An 18,910-nucleotide genomic window follows, 5' to 3' on the forward strand; every position below is an offset into this window, starting at 1 on the left:
CAAAGTTTTCTGCACTGTTCACGGCTGTCTGTGAGGTCTGTGTGTGTGAGTGCAGCTCACGTTGTAGTGTTCTGCAGCCACCTCTGGTTGTAGTCCGCTCAGCGTGTGTCACTGCCTCATACATTGTCCTTTTTTTCTGTAGTGCTGCTTATTTTTCCTGAATTTCTCCTATTAGTGTGCTTCCATCCGTATCCAGCTAGATTGGTTGCAAACACCATATAGGAGTAGATAGAGGGGCCTATCTGCTGGCTTTTGCCCTGCAGCCCCAGCCAGATTAGTATTAGCCTATTTTTTGTAGCCTCATCTATTGCATTGTAGGTTACCTTCCTGCATTGAAATAGCTACAAAAAGTTTGTGATACTATCGCTTTTACATCTTTGGTCACATCCATTTTTTTTGTGAAAAAAAACATGTAAAAAAAGTTCACCAAACACTCCACTTTACAGTTGTGTAGACCACATTAGCTCATATTAAAGTCTAGTCCACACTTTATAAAATTAGTGTTTCTTATACCTGTTAGCAGCTGTTCAGGAATAAGCACACTAAGCCCTCAGTACTTTTCTGCCTATCTTTATCAGTCTACCAAGATGAAGAAGGCAGGGAGTAAGGCACATGGTCGTGGGCGTGGAGTTTCAGCAGGGAGAGGATGTGGGGATTGTGTGCCTGCTGCAGGCACCAGTGACTCAGCATCCCCCAGTTTTCCCAGGGAACAGTCCTTTATGCGCAGCTTTGTAGGAGCTTGTCGTACCTCACTGCTGCGGGAGGAACAAATAGAAGCCGTTGTCGGATGGATGGCAGTTAACTCATTGACTTTAATTACTTCCACATCCTCTCAGGTCCACAGCACTGAAGAGCAACCATCTGTCTCTTCACCACCTGCCAAATTGCCCAGGCAATCAGAGAGCCCTGGACAGGAGCCATCTTTACATCTGTTCTCTGAATATCTTGGCTTGGAATGAGGGGGCCAGCCAAGCAGCATTCTAGAATGTGAAGAAGAGGGAGTATGCAGTGATGTGCAACAGCTTTGTCTCTCTGAATCTGAAGAGGCAGGTGGGCCAGTGCCTATGGTCAGCATACCTCAGTACGCATTTGATGATGATGATGAGACTCAGGTGCCACTTTCTGGTGCATACTGTGCTGGCGAGACTACCCAGGAGAAGCAGGTGTTTGAAGAGGGTAGTGTAGATGATGAGGTCCTTGACCCATCATGGCGTGAGGAACAGGAAGGTGGTGGGAGCAGCTCTGAGGAAGAGATTCCCCGAACGGCCAAAACAGGAGGGAGAGGGAGGGGGCAGACTTGGTTGCCTGTAGCCTCCACTTCGGCACCGATTAGGTGCATTCCTCTTATAAAACCCAAAACGGGCGCTCCCAGGACTTGCAGTGCGTTGTCCTTTTTTGACACAGTTGCAGATGACATTTGCTTTGTCAAATGCAAGCTGTGTAATCAGAAAGTCAAAAGAGGGAAAAGTGTCAGCAACCTCAATACCACAAATATGTGGAAACATGTGCGGACCAAGCACGTGGTGGAGTTACAAAGACATACTGAAGACGCAGGCCAACCTACAGCACCACCTTCCACCTCTTCAGCTCGTGTTGTAGCCTCTTCCTCCAGCTCACACACAGCTGGTTCGGCTTCCTCACAGGATCGCCATGGAAGAACCGCTGGCACTGTTGTACAGAGACCCAGTGTAATTCCACCTACAGCACCATGTTCCCTGTCATCCTCACACTCCCAGGCCACTCTACAGCCATCGGTAGCACAGGCATGGGAGAAAAGGCGGCCATACTCGGCAAAACATCCCCGAGCACAGGCTCTGAATTCTGGCATTGCAAAACTACTGGCCCTTGAAATGCTCTCATTCAGGCTGGTGGAGACTGACACCTTCCGTAACTTCATGGCATTGGAAGTCCCACAATACAATGTGCCCAGCCGCTTTTATTTCACTAGGCAAGCCGTCCCTGCCCTGCAAAAGCATGTGGAGGGAAAAATTAAGCATGCGCTACTAAACGCCATCAGTAGCAAGGTCCACCTGACCACCGGTGCATGGACCAGTAACCATGGACAGAGACGATACCTTTCCGTCACTGCCCATTGGGTAAATGTTGTGGAGCCAGGTACACATCTTGAGAGTGGCGCTGTACGTGTTCTGCCAACTCCAAGGATTGCAGGAATCCAGTCTGTACACATTGACGCCTCCTCATACTCCAGTTCCTCTGAATCAGAGCTGCAGGAGCCGTCACGGTCTACCTCCACATGGACCCGTGAACGCTTACCTGTTACGACCGATATGAGCACAGCCGTGGCCAAACGTCAACAGGCCGTACTGAAATTAATTTCTTTGGGGAATTGAAGCCACACAGCGCAGGAGCTCTGGAATGCCATCAAGCAGGAGAGCGACGTGTGGTTTGTGCCAGCGAATCTCCAGCCAGGCTTGGTAGTGTGTGACAATGGCTGAAATCTGGTGGCAGCTCTGAGCCTAGGCAACCTTACTCACATCCCATGTCTGGCACATGTGCTCAACTTAGTCATGCAGAGTTTTTTGAGGGACTATCCGGATCTTGATGCACTGCTGCACAAAGTCCACATAGAGTGCGCTCACTTGCGGCGTTCCAGCATGGCAAGATCGCGCATTGCAGATCTGCAGCGCCGATTCCGCCTTCCGGAACATCGCATCATATGTGACCTATCCACCAGGTGGAATTCAACGTTACATATGTTGGAGCGGTTGTGTGAGCAGCAGGCAGCAGTAATGGAGTACCAGCTGCATCAGGCGCAAACAAGTCGCACTGCACGCCGTTCACACTTCACCACCACTGAGTGGGCCTCTATGAAGGACATCGTTTTGCATGCCTTCGATGATTCCACGCGGATGGCGAGTGCAGATGATGCACTAGTCAGCATGACTGTCCCCCTTATCTGCCTGCTTGAAAAAACACTGCAAGCACTAAGGGTTGAGGTTGTGGAAGAGGTGGAGGATGAGGAGTCACAAATGCCATCTGCTTCTGGACAGTCTGCACAACGTGGTTCCTCACAAAGGCCTAGGCAGGGGACACTTTGTGAGGAGGATGAGGAGAAGTCAATGGAGGAGGAAGACATCTCTCCAGAGGAGGGAGGTACACAATACTCTAGTAGTCAGTATGTAGAGCGAGGGTGGGGTGATGCAGAGATGACGCCTCAAGCAGGGGACAGCGTTGGCCAGTTGGGAGTCTGCAGCACATGGATGATTTCATGCTGCAGTGCCTGAGAAACGACCGCCGCATCGCCCACATTCTCAACATGGCTGATTATTGGTTGTACACCCTCCTAGATCCTCGCCAGTGGGACAACTTACAAAGCCTCATAACACCGTTGAACCGGGAGCGTAAAATGCGGGAGTACCAAGACACACTGGTACATTCCATCATGTTCTTCATTCCACCCGAGAGCAGTGCTGCTAGGGCTTTACAAAGCAGCTCAGTGCGTCGAGGCAGTGGAGGAAGCTCTGCACAAAGAGGGAGCAGAAGCAGTGCCTCAGCACAAGGCAAGACCAGTATGGCCCAAATGTGGCAAAGTTTTGTGTCCCCGCCACAAATGTCTACACCTTCACAGACGGCACCAGTCAGCAAGAGGCAACGTTTCCGTCAGATGGTGACAGACTACATGTCTTGCCTTCTCAGTGTACTTCGAGACGGCTCTTCCCCCTTCAAGTTTTGGGTCTCGAAGCTGGATACATGGCCAGAACTTAGCCAGTATGCATTGGAGGTGCTGGCTTGCCCTGCTGCTAGTGTATTATCGGAATGCGTCTTTAGTGCCGCAGGTGGTGTACTAACAGACCGTCGCATGCGACTATTCTCCGATAACGTTGACTGGCTTACTTTTCTGAAAATGAACAAAGCCTGGATCTCGCCGGAATTTGCCAGTCCTCTTCCAGATTAAATAATTGGTTTTGGTTGGCAACAGTATCCAGGTCTCCTGTTGTGTTCATGTTTCTACCATCTGAACTGTAATCCCTGGGCTCCAACACCGCCAGTTGCTGCTCAGAAGTGCCGTCTGCACAAAAAACACTAGCTCCTGTGTTAGTGGGTTTCAGTAACGCCAGCTGCTCCCCTGCTGTGTGTCCGGCAATATCTCCTGCTCCCTCCACATTCACACAACATCAGATATTAAACTTGCTCCAATTAGGCCTCTGCCTACACCCTGATTGACCCTGGGCTCCAACACTGCCAGTTGCTGCTCAGAAGTGCCATCTGCACAGAGAAAAACACTAGCTCCTGTGTTAGTAGGGTTCAGTAATGTCAGCTGCTCCCCTGCTGTGTGTCCGGCAATATCTCCTGCTCCCTCCACATTCACACAACATCAGATATTAAACTTGCTCCAATTAGGCCTCAGCCTACACCCTGATTGACCCTGGGCTCCAACACTGAGCAGCAACTGGCAGTGTTGAAGCCCAGGGTCAATCAGGGTGTAGGCCGAGGCCTAATTGGAGCAAGTTTAATATCTGATGTTGTGTGAATGTGGAGGGAGCAGGAGATATTGCCAGAGAAGTGCCGTCTGCACAGAGAAAAACACTAGCTCCTGTGTTAGTGGGGTTCAGTAACGCCAGCTGCTCCCATGCTGTGTGTCCGGCAATATCTCCTGCTCCCTCCACATTCACACAACATCAGATATTAAACTTGCTCCAATTAGGCCTCAGCCTACACCCTGATTGACCCTGGGCTCCAACACTGCCAGTTGCTGCTCAGAAGTGCCGTCTGCACAGAGAAAAACACTAGCTCCTGTGTTTGTGGGGTTCAGTAACGCCAGCTGCTCCACTGCTGTGTGTCCGGCAATATCTCCTGCTCCCTCCACATTCACACAACATCAGATATTGAACTTGCTCCAATTAGGCCTCAGCCTACACCCTGATTGACCCTGGGCTCCAACAGCGCCAGTTGCTGCTCAGAAGTGCCATCTGCACAGAGAAAAACACTAGCTCCTGTGTTAGTGGGGTACAGTAACGTCAGCTGCTCCCCTGCTGTGTGTCCGGCAATGTCTCCTGCTCTGTCCACATTCACACTACTACTGATTTTAAACTTGCTCCAATTAGGCCTCTGACTCCACTCTGTCTATAGTATTTACCCTGGGCTCCAACACCGCCAGTTGCTGCTCAGAAGTGCCGTCTGCACAATCAACACTTGCTCCTGTGTTACTAGGGTTTAGTAACATCAGCTGATACCTGGCTGTGTGTCCGGCAAATTCTCCTGCTCTGTCCACATTCCCACTACTAGTGGGAATGTGGACAGAGCAGGAGAAGTTGGCGGACAAACAGCAGGGGATCAGCTGACGTTACTGAACCCCAATAACACAGGAGCAAGTGTTGACTGTGCAGACGGCACTTCTGAGAAGCAACTGGGGGTGTTGGAGCCCAGGGTAAATACTATAGACAGAGTGGAGCCAGAGGCCTAATTGGAGCAAGTTTAAAATCAGTAGTAGTGTGAATGTGGACAGAGCAGGAGACATTGCCGGACACACAACAGGGGAGCAGCTGACGTTACTGTACCCCACTAACACAGGAGCTAGTGTTTTTCTCTGTGCAGACGGCACTTCTGAGCAGCAACTGGCACTGTTGGAGCCCAAGGTAAATACTAGAAACGGAGTGGAGCCAGAGGCCTAATTGGAGCAAGTTTATAATCAGTAGTAGTCTACAACAGATATTAATCTTGATCCAATTAGGCCTCTGGCTCCACTATGTTTGTAGTATTAACCCTGGGCTCCAACACTGCCAGTTGCTGCTCAGAAGTGCCGTCTGCACAGTCAACATATGCTCCAGTGTTATTGGGGTTCAGTAATGTCAGCTCATCCCCAGCTGTGTGTCTGGCAATTTCTCCTGCTGTCCACACTCACACAACTACAAATTTTAAACTTGCTCCATATAGGCCTCTGCCTCCACTCTGTTTGTACTATTGACCCTGGGCTCCAACACCGCCAGTTGCTGTTCAGAAGTGCCATCTGCACAGTCAACATATGCTCCAGTGTTATTGAGGTTCATTAATGTCAGCTGATCCCCATCTCTGTGTCTGGCAATTTCTCCTGCTCTGTCCACACTCACACAACTACATATTTTAAACTTGCTCCAATTAGGCCTCTGTCTCCACTCTGTAGTATTTACCCTGGGTTCCAGCACCGCCAGCTGGTTCCCGGCAATGTCTTTGGCATGGGTACTCCCTCCTGCCCAGCCTGGTTCCAGCACGCCGGCTGTTTCTGGGTAGTGTCAACGTCACTTTGCCACCAATACGTTGTCCTGTCGTGTTGCGGTCGGGTTAGCCGACTCTATGGTGCCTGCAGTTTAGATGTTCCTATGTGGGCTGTGGGATCTGGCAATAAAGGCTGGTTCCGTAGTGCCAATAGGACAAGCACCCCCTGTAGGACTGTGGGTTTCGGTAACTGCAGCCGGCTCGCTGCCTTGCAACTTTGTTTTTCATGGGTACCTTCTGCTACCCATCCAGGTTCAAGCACCGTCAGCTGGTTCTCGGCAGTGCCTTTGGCTTAGGTGCCTCCTTCTCGGTATCTGAGTTCCAGCAACGTCTGCTGGTCCTTGATAGTGCTTTCTGGCACAGGTACCTCCTGCTTAGTAAACGTGTTCCAGTACCATCAGCTGGTCCTCAGTAGTGCCATTGGCTCTTGTTCCTTCTGCTGCCCCTCTAGGTTCCAGCACCGTCAGCTGGTCCTCGGTAGTTCCATTGGCTCTTGTAGCTTCTGCTACCCATCTGTGTTCCAGCACCGTCAGCTGATTCTCGGCAGTGCCTTTGGCTTAGGTGCCTCCTTCTTGGTATCTGAGTTCCAGCAACGTCTGCTGGTCCTTGGTAGTGCTTTCTGGCACAGGTACCTCCTGCTTAGTAACTGTGTACCAGTAACATCAGCTGGTCCTCAGTAGTTCCATTGGCTCTTGTAGCTTCTGCTACCCATTCGGGTTCCAGCACCGCCAGCTGGTTCTCGGCAGTGTCTTTGGCACGGGTACTCCCTCCTGCCCAGCCTGGTTCCAGCACGCAAGCTGTTTCTGGGTAGTGTCAATGTCACTTTGCCACCAATACATTGTCCTGTCGTGTTGCGGTCGGGTTAGCCGACTCTATGGTGCCTGCAGTTTAGGTGCTTAAAGGCTGGTTCCGTTGTGCCAATAGGACAAGCACTCCCTGTAGGACTGTGGGTTTCGGTAACTACGGCCATCTCGCGGCCTTGCAACTTTGTTTTTCATGGGTACCTTCAGCCACCCATCCGGGTTCCAGCACCGTCAGCTGGTTCTCGGCAGTGCCTTTGGCTTAGGTGCCTCCTTCTCGGTGTCCGAGTTCCAGCAACGTCTGCTGGTCCTTGGAAGTGCAATCTGGCACAGGTACCTCCTGCTTAGTAACCGGGTTCCAGTAACATCAGCTGGTCCTCGGTAGTGCCATTGGCTCTTGTTCCTTTTGCTGCCCCTCCGGGTTCCAGCACCGTCAGCTGGTCCTCGGTAGTTCCATTGGCTCTTGTAGCTTCTGCTACCCATCCGGGTTCCTGCACTGTCAGCTGGTTCTCAGCAGTGCCTTTGGCTTAGGTGCCTCCTTCTCGGTATCTGGGTTCCAGCAATGTCTGCTGGTCCTTGGTAGTGCTTTCTGGCACAGGTACCTCCTGCTTAGTAACCGGGTTCTAGTACCATCAGCTGTTCCTCGGTAGTGCCATTGGCTCTTGTGGCTTCTGCTACCCATCCGGGTTCCAGTACCGTCAGCTGGTTCTCGGCAGTTCCTCAGCCTTCTTGTACCTTCTGCTACATTTCCAAATTCAAGCTTTTTGAAATGGTTTTTGGTAATCACTCTGGATCTCCCTGACGACAACCCTGAAGACGACGACCCTGAAGACCACCCCGAAGAAGACGACGACCCCGAAGACGATGACCCTGAAGACGATGACCCTGAAGACCATCCCGAAGATGACAACGACCCCAAAGACGACGACCCTGAAGACGACGACCCTGAAGACCACCCCAAAGAAGACCAAAAACATGACCCTGAAAAAGATGAACAAGAGGACAAAGAACATGAAGACAACCACCAAGATACAGAACAACAAGAGATAGAACAACAAGAGACAGAAGACCAAGAAGCAGAAGACCAAGAAGCAGAAGACCAAGAAGCAGAAGAACAAAAAGCAGAAGAACAAAAAGCAGATGAACATTAAGCATAAGACTAAAAATCAGAGCAAAAGATATTATCTAAATTATAAGCAGAAGAAGACTAAGCAGTGTATGGGGGTGAGTCCGTTCCTCCTCGTGGTGCCGCTGGAAAATGCCTGCTACTGCAGGCCAAACTGAACGCGGGCAAATCCTTTTGTAAATCTTTTGTGACAGGCAGAACGAAAGGTGTAATCTTCAAACTTTTATAGATAACAACTACAGGAATGCCTGTCACAAATAAGAACATGATGAAGAAGAAGAATAGGAAGAAGATGAAGAAGTAGAATATGAAGAAGAATAATAGCTGAATAAGAAGAATATGAAGAATGTAAAAAAAAAAGAATAATAGGAAGAAGGTGAAGAAGAAGAAGAAGATGAATAAGGTGAAGAAGAAGTTGATGAAAAAGATGCTGCTCCTGCTGAGGATCTTGAAGGATAAAGTGTGGGACAAGTAAAAAAGGTGAAGAGCATGGAAGTAGTGAAACATAAATATCTGACAAAATATAAAAAAGGTTAACATAGTCAATATCTTTGTAACTCCGAAAGTCTTAAAAAAAAATTACTTCCTGCTATTCCATTTGATTGGGCTAAACCTCTATGCCTTTAATGTCTCCTCCACCTCCCCCAATACATTCTACATTATTCTTAGTTGTTTTCCTTCATGTAGAATTAAACTACAAGGAAAAAAAGGGTTTATTTTAATTCCAATATTTCTGTCCCATTGACTTGCATTGGTTTCCGGTATCGGAATCGGCGATATCCGATACTTTTTGGGTATCGATCCGATCCAATCCGATCCTATAGTTCCCGATATCGGAAGGTATCGCTCAACACTATTCATAAGTAACAACGTTAACAATAATACAATAATTGAAGCAAAATAAAACGACCCTGCTCATGAGAGCTTACAATCTACAATGAGGTGGGGAGATACAAAGTACAGGTGTGTATTTACAACGGTGTATTTACAATGATGGTCCAGCCATCTTGAGGGAGTGGAGGATAGATAGAGATAGTGAATGGGCTATACACACATACACTTACACATAAAATGACTTTGATTAGGGAATGTGATACTCTGCTCTGAACAAATGTGTTTTGAGGGCGTGCCAAAAACTGTATAAATTGTGGATAGTCCTAATTTCTTGGGGTAGAGCATTCCAGAGGATTGGCACAGCACGGGAGAAGTCTTGGAGTCAGGAGTGGGAGGTACAGATTAGTGCAGAGGTTAGTCGAAAGTTGTTTGCAGAACATAGCGACTAGCTAGGCCGATATACAAAAATGAGGGAGGAGAGAGGGTGCCACACTGTGGAGAGCTCTGTGGGTGAGAACAAGTACTTTTAATTGGATCCTATAATGAATGGTCAGTCAGTGTAATGACTGGCAAAGAGTGTAGGCATCTGAGTACCGATTAGCCAGATGGACGACCCCGGCTACTGCATTAAGGAGGACTAGAGAGGGGAAAGTCGAGTGAGGAGGCCAATTAATAGAGCGTTACAGTCATCCAGGCTGGTGTGGATCAGAGTGACAGTGAAGGTTTTTGTTATTTCCATGTTAAAAAAAGGCAGATTCTAGAGATGTTCTTTAGGTGTAAGCAGCAAGAACGGGCAAGAGATTGTGTATGGGAGGTGAAGGAGAGATTGGTGTCAAACATAACACCCAGACAGCGCACCTGCTGCCGTGGTGTTATTATGGTGCCACCCACGGAGAGGGAAATGTCAAATTTAGAGAGGTTAGTAGAGGAAGTTCAGTTTTGGAAAGGTTACATTTCAGATAGAGAGTGGACATGTTGTTGGAGACTGCGGACAGACAGTTACTGGCGTTCCATAATACAGTGGTGGTAATGACGTGTAAACTTGTGTGTCATCAGCATAAAGATGGTACTGAAAGCCAAATCTGCTGATTGTCTGTCCAATTGGGGCCATGTAGAGAGAGAAGAGAAGGGGGCCAAGGACTGAGCCCTGAGGTACCCCTACAGTGAGAGGAAGAGGAGATGAAGTGGAGCCAGCGGACAAAACACTGAAGGAGCTGTCAGAAAGATAGGAAGAGAACCAGTAATAATAAGCTGATAACCTTGCCAGCTTTAAAAAAGTAAAGGGAGTTTTCACTACACAGCTCCTTTTAGTGATACCCCCATTCGTTGAAATCAATGCTTACAAAGGTCAGTCTCACACACCAGAAACATTGGAAGGGGTCTATCACTCACAAGATGGTCATGAATATGGCATTTACTACATATGGCAAAATAACTACTACAAATGTGTTTTGGATCTTACTAAATGTCTGCTTTGTTTCTCACCCTATTTTAGGTCTCAGTTGTATTGTCATTTGAAATATCAATACATTTTACATGTTTGCAAAAACTAAGAATTGAGTCTCACCATACATCCTCCTTTCCCTGGTTTAACGATGAGGCTGGATGATGACACTTCATTATTCTCTGTAGCAGACTGGGTCACTTCCTAAAAAGGGATCAACTGTATAAGGCAGTGCATGCTAAATAAATTAAGAAAAACAGATCAACATATGACATTTTACTAGAAGAAAATTTTAGAGCCATACTGTCAGGGTCCTGACAGCGCCGGCGTACAGCCTCCGCTAAGCAGGGACTCACCCACACTGTAGGGACCCCTGGGGACAAGAACAGCCGGAAAATAAAGATACACAGGACCTGAATGTAGAAGTTTATCAAGCCGGCACGGGACCTACGGTCATGTGACTGCAAGGGGGTGGGGCTTAGCGTCCTGCTTTCAAAGAAGGTAGAAAACTCAAAGTCGGGCAAAGCGGGGGTCATGCACAGTACAGGCATGCGAGGTACAGGAGGGATAAACAGACGGGAGGTCAGACAAAGCCAAAGGTCATACACAAGATATCAGTAAAGTACCAGGGACGAGACAGAACAGATAGTCAGGGCCAAGCAGATATCAAAACCAAACAGACGTAGAGGTACCAGGCAGAATCCAAAGCAAAATCCAGAGAACAGACCGAGTCATACACAGAGAATCATGCAACCAGAACACAGCACTAACACACTCAAGGGTCACCACACAATGCCAAGGGCGAAAGTATAACTGACAAGGGATGGGAGCTTCCAGAGGCTATAAGAAGCCTCCCCAGAACCAATGAGAGGCCACCAGAATAGGTCCCAGATGTGCAGGTGAGAGTCTGCACTGAGGTCAGAACATTAACCCCAGCAGTACCGGTCGCTCAGCACTGGTATCATGACACATACTGGCTCTAATAGACTTGCATTGAGAGTTTGTGACCGTTACCTCTGACTTTCAATCAGTCAGAAGTTGTGATCACACAATGGTGTTGGATCGTATTGGAGGCGCCAACAGCTGAAAATGGCAGTTAGTAATTATATTACTGGCATTAGGGTACTTAGATTAGTAGCACCACTCCAGTGGTGAAATAAAAATAAAGCTAAAGTACTTTAACCCCTTCACGCTGCAGCTTTTTCGTTTTTGCATTTCCGTTTTTCACTCCCTTTCTTGCCAGAGTCATAACTTTTTAATATTTCCGTCAATATGGCCATGTTAGAGCTTGTTTTTTGTGGGACAAGTTGTACTTTTGAATGATACCATTGGTTCTGCCATATTGTGTACTCAAAAATGGGAAAAAAGAAATCCAAGTGCGTGGTGAAATTGCAAAAACAAGTGCAATTCCACAACTGTTTTTTTGATTTTTCTTTTTATCATGTTCACCAAATGCTAAAACTGAAATGCCATTATGATTCTCCAGGTCATTGCGAGTTTATGATTCTCCATGTCATTACGAGTTTGTATGTACCAAACATGCATAGGTTTTTTATTTAAATGGTGAAAAAAAAATCAGTAGTTTGTTAAAAAACAAATTGCGTCATTTCCCGAGACCAGTAGTGACTCAATTTTTCGTGATCTAGGGCTATGTCCATTTTAGTGTGGATACCATCTTTTAATCGCCCTGTATTGCATTTTAATGCAATGATGGGGATAAGCGTAATTCTTGCATTTTGACTTTTTTCGCTATGCTGCTTACCGATCGGATTAAATATTTTTATATATATATAGATCGGGCAATTCTGAACACTGCGATTCCAAATATGTGTATTTTTTTAATTGTTTTAATTTGAACTAACTGAAGAGCCTGGCGCTACCCGGGCATAGTAACTAACTACGGTTAGTTATAACAAATTATAATGGTTATATCTATATATATATAAAGCTGAGTGTATAGCCCCGACCACTCCGCATAGCACATTCACTATAATATCCCACATCATCCCGACAGCCAGAGCTACCGGACTACTTCCCCTAATATCCCACATCGTCCCATCAGCCAGAGCCACCGGACTACTACCCCTAATATCCCACATCATCCCATCAGCCAGAGCCACCAGACTACTACCTCTAATATTCCACATCATCCTGTCAGCCAGAGCCACCAAACTACTACGCCTAATATCTCACATCATCCTGTCAGCCAGAACCACCTGACTACTACCTCTAATATCCCACATCATCCTGTCAGCCAGAGCCACCGGACTTCTACCCCTAATATCCCAAATCATCCCGTCAGCCCGAGCCACCGGACTACTACCCCTAATATCCCACATCAGCCCGGGGTCAAAACCAGAGCGCTGAGTGGAACGGTCCTATCTTCCATACTGTGGATCTCTTTAAGAGAGGCCTGGCATCAGAACCAGAGCGCTGAATGGATTTGCCCTGACTTCCATGCCAATGATCCCTTTAATAAAAGCCTGGGGTGAGAGTCAGAGCGCTGAAGGATTTACCTTAACTTCCATACCGGAGATCCCTTTAAGAAAGGCCTTGGGTCAGTACCAAAGCACAGAGTGGATTTGCCCTCACTTCCATACCAGGGATCCCTTTAAGAGGGGCCTTGGGTCAGAACCAGAGCGCTGAATGGATTATCCCTAACTTCCATACCGGGGATCCCTTTAAGAAAGCCTGGGATCAGAACCAGAGCACTGAGTGGATTTGCCCTGACTTTCTTACCAATGATACTTATAATAGAATCCTGGGTCAGAATCAGAGCGCTGAGGGGTTTTGCTCTAAATTCCAAACAGGAGATCCCTTTAAGAGAGCCTGGGGTCAGTACCAGAGCATTTGAAGGCACTCTTGGCCTAGGACAACTCATAAAGTCCCATGGCTTCCAGTACAACCTGTATGCAGATGACACTCAGATCTACCTCTCTGGCCCAGATGTCACCTCTCTGCTGTCCAGAATCCCAGAGTGTCTCTCAGCCATATCCTCCTTTTTCACCTCTCGCTTCATAAAACTCAATGTAGACAAAACTGAACTCATTATCTTTCCTCCATCTCACATATCTTCCCTACCCGATCTATCTATTATGGTAAATGGCATCACACTCTCTCCTGCATCTGAAATCCGCTGCCTCGGAGTAACTCTCGACTCTGCTCTGTCCTTCAAACCACACGTCCAAACTCTTGCCACCTCCTGTCGCCTCCAACTCAAAAATATTTCCAGAATCCATCCCTTCCTCAGCCCTCAATCTACTAAAACTCTTGTACATGCCCTCATCATCTCCCGCCTTGACTACTGCAACACTCTCCTCTGTGGCCTCCCTGCTAACTCTCTTGCACCTCTCCAGTCTGTCCTCAATTCTGCTGCCCGACTAATCCACCTCTCTCCTCGCTACTCCCCTTTCTCTCCCCTCTGCAAATCCCTCCATTGGCTCCCAATTCCCCAACGAATCCAGTTCAAACTACTAACACTGACCTACAAAGCCATCCACAACCTTTCCCCTCCCTATATCTCTGAACTAATCTCCCAATATCTTCCCTCATGTAATCTTCGATCCTCCCAAGACCTCCTACTCTCCTCCACACTATTCGTTCCTCACACAACTGCCTCCAAGATTTCTCCCGTATATCCCCTATCCATACCAATGATTTAAGAGAGGCCTGGGGTCAAAACCAAAGTGCTGGATGGATTTGCTCTGACTTCCATACCAATGATCCCTTTAAGAGGGAAAATGTGTCTATATTATGGAGGATGTGTGATGGGGATATGGGCACGGGAGGGGGGATTCATTTCTATCATGTGCTCTCTGCTCCTTTCTGGGGGGGCAGACAGTGGCTGGGAGCTTATGTTCCCAGGGATGCTAGATTTCTCCCACCATGTCAGTGTCTGCTGAGGTGTTGTCAAGTGGGAAAACTTGCTCATAGCAACCAATCACAGCTCTGCTTCTTTTAACCAGCTCTGGTGAAATGAGAGATGCTTAGTGATTGGTTGCAAGGAAAACTGTTGCTCATAGCAACCAATCAAAGCTCAGCTTCTTTTCAACAGCTCTGTTGAAATGAAAGATGCTTCGTGATTGGTTGGTGATACACACACATTCCGTTTTATATAGAGAGATGGGCGAATGGGGAGGGCGATTTGAACTCTTATATTTTTTAGTTTTTTAATATTTTTAAAAACATTTTTTTTTACTTTTTGCATGTTTCAATAATCTCCATGGGAGACTAGAAGCTGCAGTTGTCTGATCGCCTCTGCTACACACAAGCGATGATCAGATCGCCTGTGTGTAGCAGAAATGCTCATTTGCTATTAGTGCCGCCTAGCAGTTGGCGCTCATAGCAATCGGACAATGACAACCTCAGGAGTCTGCTGCCAACCCATTGGTGACCCACGGTCATGTGAAACGGGTGCTGATGGGCGGGATTAGTGACGTGCTTCCAGTGCAATCACATTAAATGCCGCCTTCAGAGATTGACTGCGGCATTGAATGGGTTAACAGTCTCGGGCGAGTCGTTATTCTATCCACGGCTGTTTAGGGGTACATCATAACAGCTGACATGTGCCAGGAAAAATATGGACTCAGCGTCAGAGTCCAAATCAAAAGGAGAGACACGACATGCACTGTACATGTACGGCGCATGTTGTGAAGGGGTGAAAATATATTAATTTAAACACTGTATTAGAATATCTTGTTTTTTTATGGGCATGCAGAGTGGAGAGTGGCATATGTTTTTTATCTGAAAAACTACAGCTGATACGGAAAAACGGGTAGTCATTTTTGGAATCAGCGAGTCAAATATGCCGAGAAACAGGTCTAACATTTGAGGCACCAAAATGTGTTGTGGTCATGCTTGTGATTATTTGGCTTATACTAGTTACTTTTGACAGTCAACAGAATATTATTCTTCATCTTACCCAGTGTGTAGCTTCAAACATCTTCAAATCCAGTGGATCCCCTTGGATGGTTCCATCAATAGCAACTAATGAGTGGCAACTTGTCAAAGCTGCAAGTAATGGTCCCCAGGGCAAAGTGTTATCAGACACGAAGCTGTGCACCTCCTGGAAACTGAAGACGATGATGTGTTATTTGTCTTGTCAAATGTCAGTAATTGTGGCATGTAATGCATGAATTGAACATAAATCAACAAAGTATGCAACTGTGTGACAAACACTTACTAATTACCGTATATCCCATGTGGTGTAAGTTTTATATGGTTTAAAAAATGTTTTTACCTATACATATCTGTTTATTATTTTTTATATCAGGTCTTTGTCGGTGTATGGAATCGTTTAGTGTATGCAGCTAAAGCATTTCCAAGTGCGTACTCTGAAAGTAGTATTGTTAGAATTGATTTTTTTTTTTGTCTAGATTGTATCAAATATTACACTTAAAGATACTCTTAGAAGCATTTCAGAATGCTACTATTATAAAAATCACACACTTTTGAGCATTTTGAGTGAGGAGACTTTCCTTTTTTCCATGTCAAAATAAACCATAGGTGAATATGTTGGGGTATACAACAGCTGCAGGCTTATGCTGTAGGGTCTGTATTGAACACACAGCAGATGACAGTATGTTAATTGTTAGAGCTTGTTAAAACTGTACTATAAAATCTATTTGATGTGTTTGTGTCAGTTTTCTCCTGTGATCCTCCATGTTGTGGCGATAAAGATAATAGTTGCTGTATGTCACATGTAAAATGTCTGAGTGTTAATAATTCTATTAATAGCTGATATCTGCAACTAAATAGGCAAAAAAACTTGTTGCACCATCACACTTCTTGCCACCAATGTCTGCATGACATTGTGTGCTGCATCCTATATGACACAGAAAGTCTCTATATTCCAGGTGTACAATTATACTGTATACTGTAGAAAAAAATATGAATATTGTATTCTGATGATGAAGCATACCAGTTTCCATGAGAAGGAAGAACACCCCATAAATCTAATCCATCTTCAGTCAAAGTTCCAGTCTATAGTAAAAAATACAAAATCTTACTTGAAATCTTGTACATTTCTATAATATAGTAACAATTACTTAATATTTATTTTGTAAACTGACAAATGTTTTTCTGAATACAATGTATCTTCTTGTGAAAACTCTAAAAGAATAAGTAGATATATTGTAATTAAAGGGGTTATCCAGTTCAAATTGATAAGTCTGCAACCACTCTGTGTGACTGCAGGCTTATGAATCCCCCCAGTGTACTCACTGTGTTCTTTGAGGATTCGCCGGTTTCTGATCTGGAACTGGAGGGTATGTATGCATTAGGCATACTCTTGGCCAGAGCTCATTTAGTGGGAGTGGCATCGCTCCATACACTTGTACACTTGTATGGAGCAAGGCCGCATCCGGGCTAGTGATGTGGCCATACAGTGGGCGTGACTGGTGGTCTACTGGAGGGTGTGGCTGACTAGTGGGTGTGGTGGCCATAAACAGGGTGTGATCTACTGGAGGGTGTGGCCAACTAGAGGGCATAACCTCACTCCATACAGATGTATGGAGCGTGGCCGCACCTACTGGATCGGCTCTACTTGGGAGTATGTATAACCCATACATATCCTCAGGTCCATGCTCACAGAGTGACTGCAGACTTATCGACGACTTGGACTGGGCAACCACTTTAATACTAAATGGGAATTTCCTCACCTTATCAAAGCACACAATGTTCAACCTGCCGCAAACATTTATTCTTTGAGGGCTGATGCAGAAAATACCCTTTTTTTTAAGTCTACGCTGTGCATACATGATCCCCGTAGATAGGGCTGCCGACAATGCTGGAGGAACAGCTGTTGTGATAATAATCAAGGCTTTTATCATCACTTCAGTGGGAGATTCCTATAGTAAAACATGTATAATAAATTATAATTAGGCATTGTAACGCTTTTAATTTCTTATGTCAGTGAATAGAAATGTTAGCGTTTACATCCGGACGCTAAAAACTGAAAATTAAATATCTCAATGCTGAGAGTTTGCTACAATGTATTCAGTCTAGAAAATTAATTGCAAGCTAAACTGATTTGGCCTCAAACTGACATTAGACTGATACATTGCAACAAACCACCAGGATAAGAGAAAAAATAATGCAGATCATTTTCCAGGGTTCCATAGGTTGGATAAATTAATGTTCATCATCAACTTCAAGAAGTGTTAGAGCTAGGTAAGCTTCCAGCCTTTGGTTGTCAGCAAGGATTGATCCATTTGCTGACAACAAGCAGAGATTTAATAAATGAATCACAAAGTTTCTTACAACATTTGTAGAACAGATACCAGCTCTCTAAACACTGTAATTATTGGGACATGCACAAATGAAATCAGCAAAAGTTATATATTTAATAACCATTGAATTTAACACACACCACTGGAAAATACCTAAGATCACATTAAATTCCTAAATACCTAATATAACGTACACATCCAATTAAAACTGCTATAGAAAATATTTGGAATAAAAAACATAAACATTTTAAAACCAATTACACATCACTAATCGCTAATATTGACAGTATTCTATAACATACTGGAGTATATCAACTGCTACAGAAGAAATGTGTCTTAATTAAAAGCAATATTTCTATTCTTCATACATAAAAATGGAACTATTAATCTTACCCCTTGTAGGACAAAAACAACCACTGTGTAGATTGTTCCAATTACGGCTACTGTTGCTAGAACCATGAGGAATCTGAAGGCATCCCTGTAGAGTTTAAAGTTCATGGGTTTTGGATACAAGATGGATCTAACCAGGTCACCTTTGGCAGTATTAAATCCTGTAAATGAGACAAAGAGTTCATAGGAAAAGTGTGAATGAAGAAATAATTAAACTTTATTTCAGCTTGATAATATTTATTTAACAATATCCATGTCTAACATATAATTGTATATATATATATATATATATATATATATATATATATATATATGCACTTTAATATTTGGGCCAATAGAAGGGGACTTGACACCTAAGGGAATGTTTCCACAGGGCGTATTCCTTCAGTATTTGCTGCAGATTGGACGCTGCCTACAGCCGCAGCATCCAATCCACAGTGTCCAGATGTTTCAGCATAATGGAGGGGATTTAATGAAATCCCATCTCCACTATGCATGCAAACACGCAGATGGCAGACCTGTGTAACCGGACATGTGGCTCATCTTTATAAACCGCAGCATGTCTATTTATCTTGCGGAGATGCTCAGTCTCCGCAAGATAAATATCACTGTCTATGAATAGGATGTAGTGTTTCTGCATGTGTTCTGCATGTGTTCGCTTTGGGCGAACTGGGGTATCTGCTGGGGTATCTGCATCAAAAGCGCAGGGATTCCGGACCATGGACACATACCCTAAGCGTTTATATTGTAGAGTCTGCACTTACCTTCCAGGGAGTAAAAGCTGAAGAACAATTCCTTTCCACCCACTCACCAGTGCAGCGTGGAGCGATTTCTGCTACACTACCCTGCGTTTGTGCCTCATCTACTTCACAAA

At 45.5% G+C, this 18,910-nt stretch overlaps 1 protein-coding gene across 1 annotated transcript in view; it reads right to left on the reverse strand.

Moving 5' to 3' along the window:
* Window positions 1-18,910, reverse strand: part of LOC141092485 (probable cation-transporting ATPase 13A4) — a 90,844-nt gene that overhangs the window by 33,339 nt on the left and 38,595 nt on the right. The window contains exons 11-15 of the mRNA XM_073578657.1: window positions 18,040-18,197; window positions 17,077-17,265; window positions 16,338-16,399; window positions 15,339-15,489; window positions 10,541-10,621 (exon numbers count right to left, since the gene is read on the reverse strand). Coding sequence (XP_073434758.1) covers window positions 10,541-10,621; window positions 15,339-15,489; window positions 16,338-16,399; window positions 17,077-17,265; window positions 18,040-18,197 — 641 coding nt within the window. The remainder of the gene's footprint in view (window positions 1-10,540; window positions 10,622-15,338; window positions 15,490-16,337; window positions 16,400-17,076; window positions 17,266-18,039; window positions 18,198-18,910) is intronic.

This window comes from Dendrobates tinctorius, unplaced genomic scaffold (assembly GCF_039654945.1).
Source record: "Dendrobates tinctorius isolate UK_male_01 unplaced genomic scaffold, ASM3965494v1 ptg000060l, whole genome shotgun sequence".
In the NCBI taxonomy this organism is placed as follows: domain Eukaryota; kingdom Metazoa; phylum Chordata; class Amphibia; order Anura; family Dendrobatidae; genus Dendrobates; species Dendrobates tinctorius.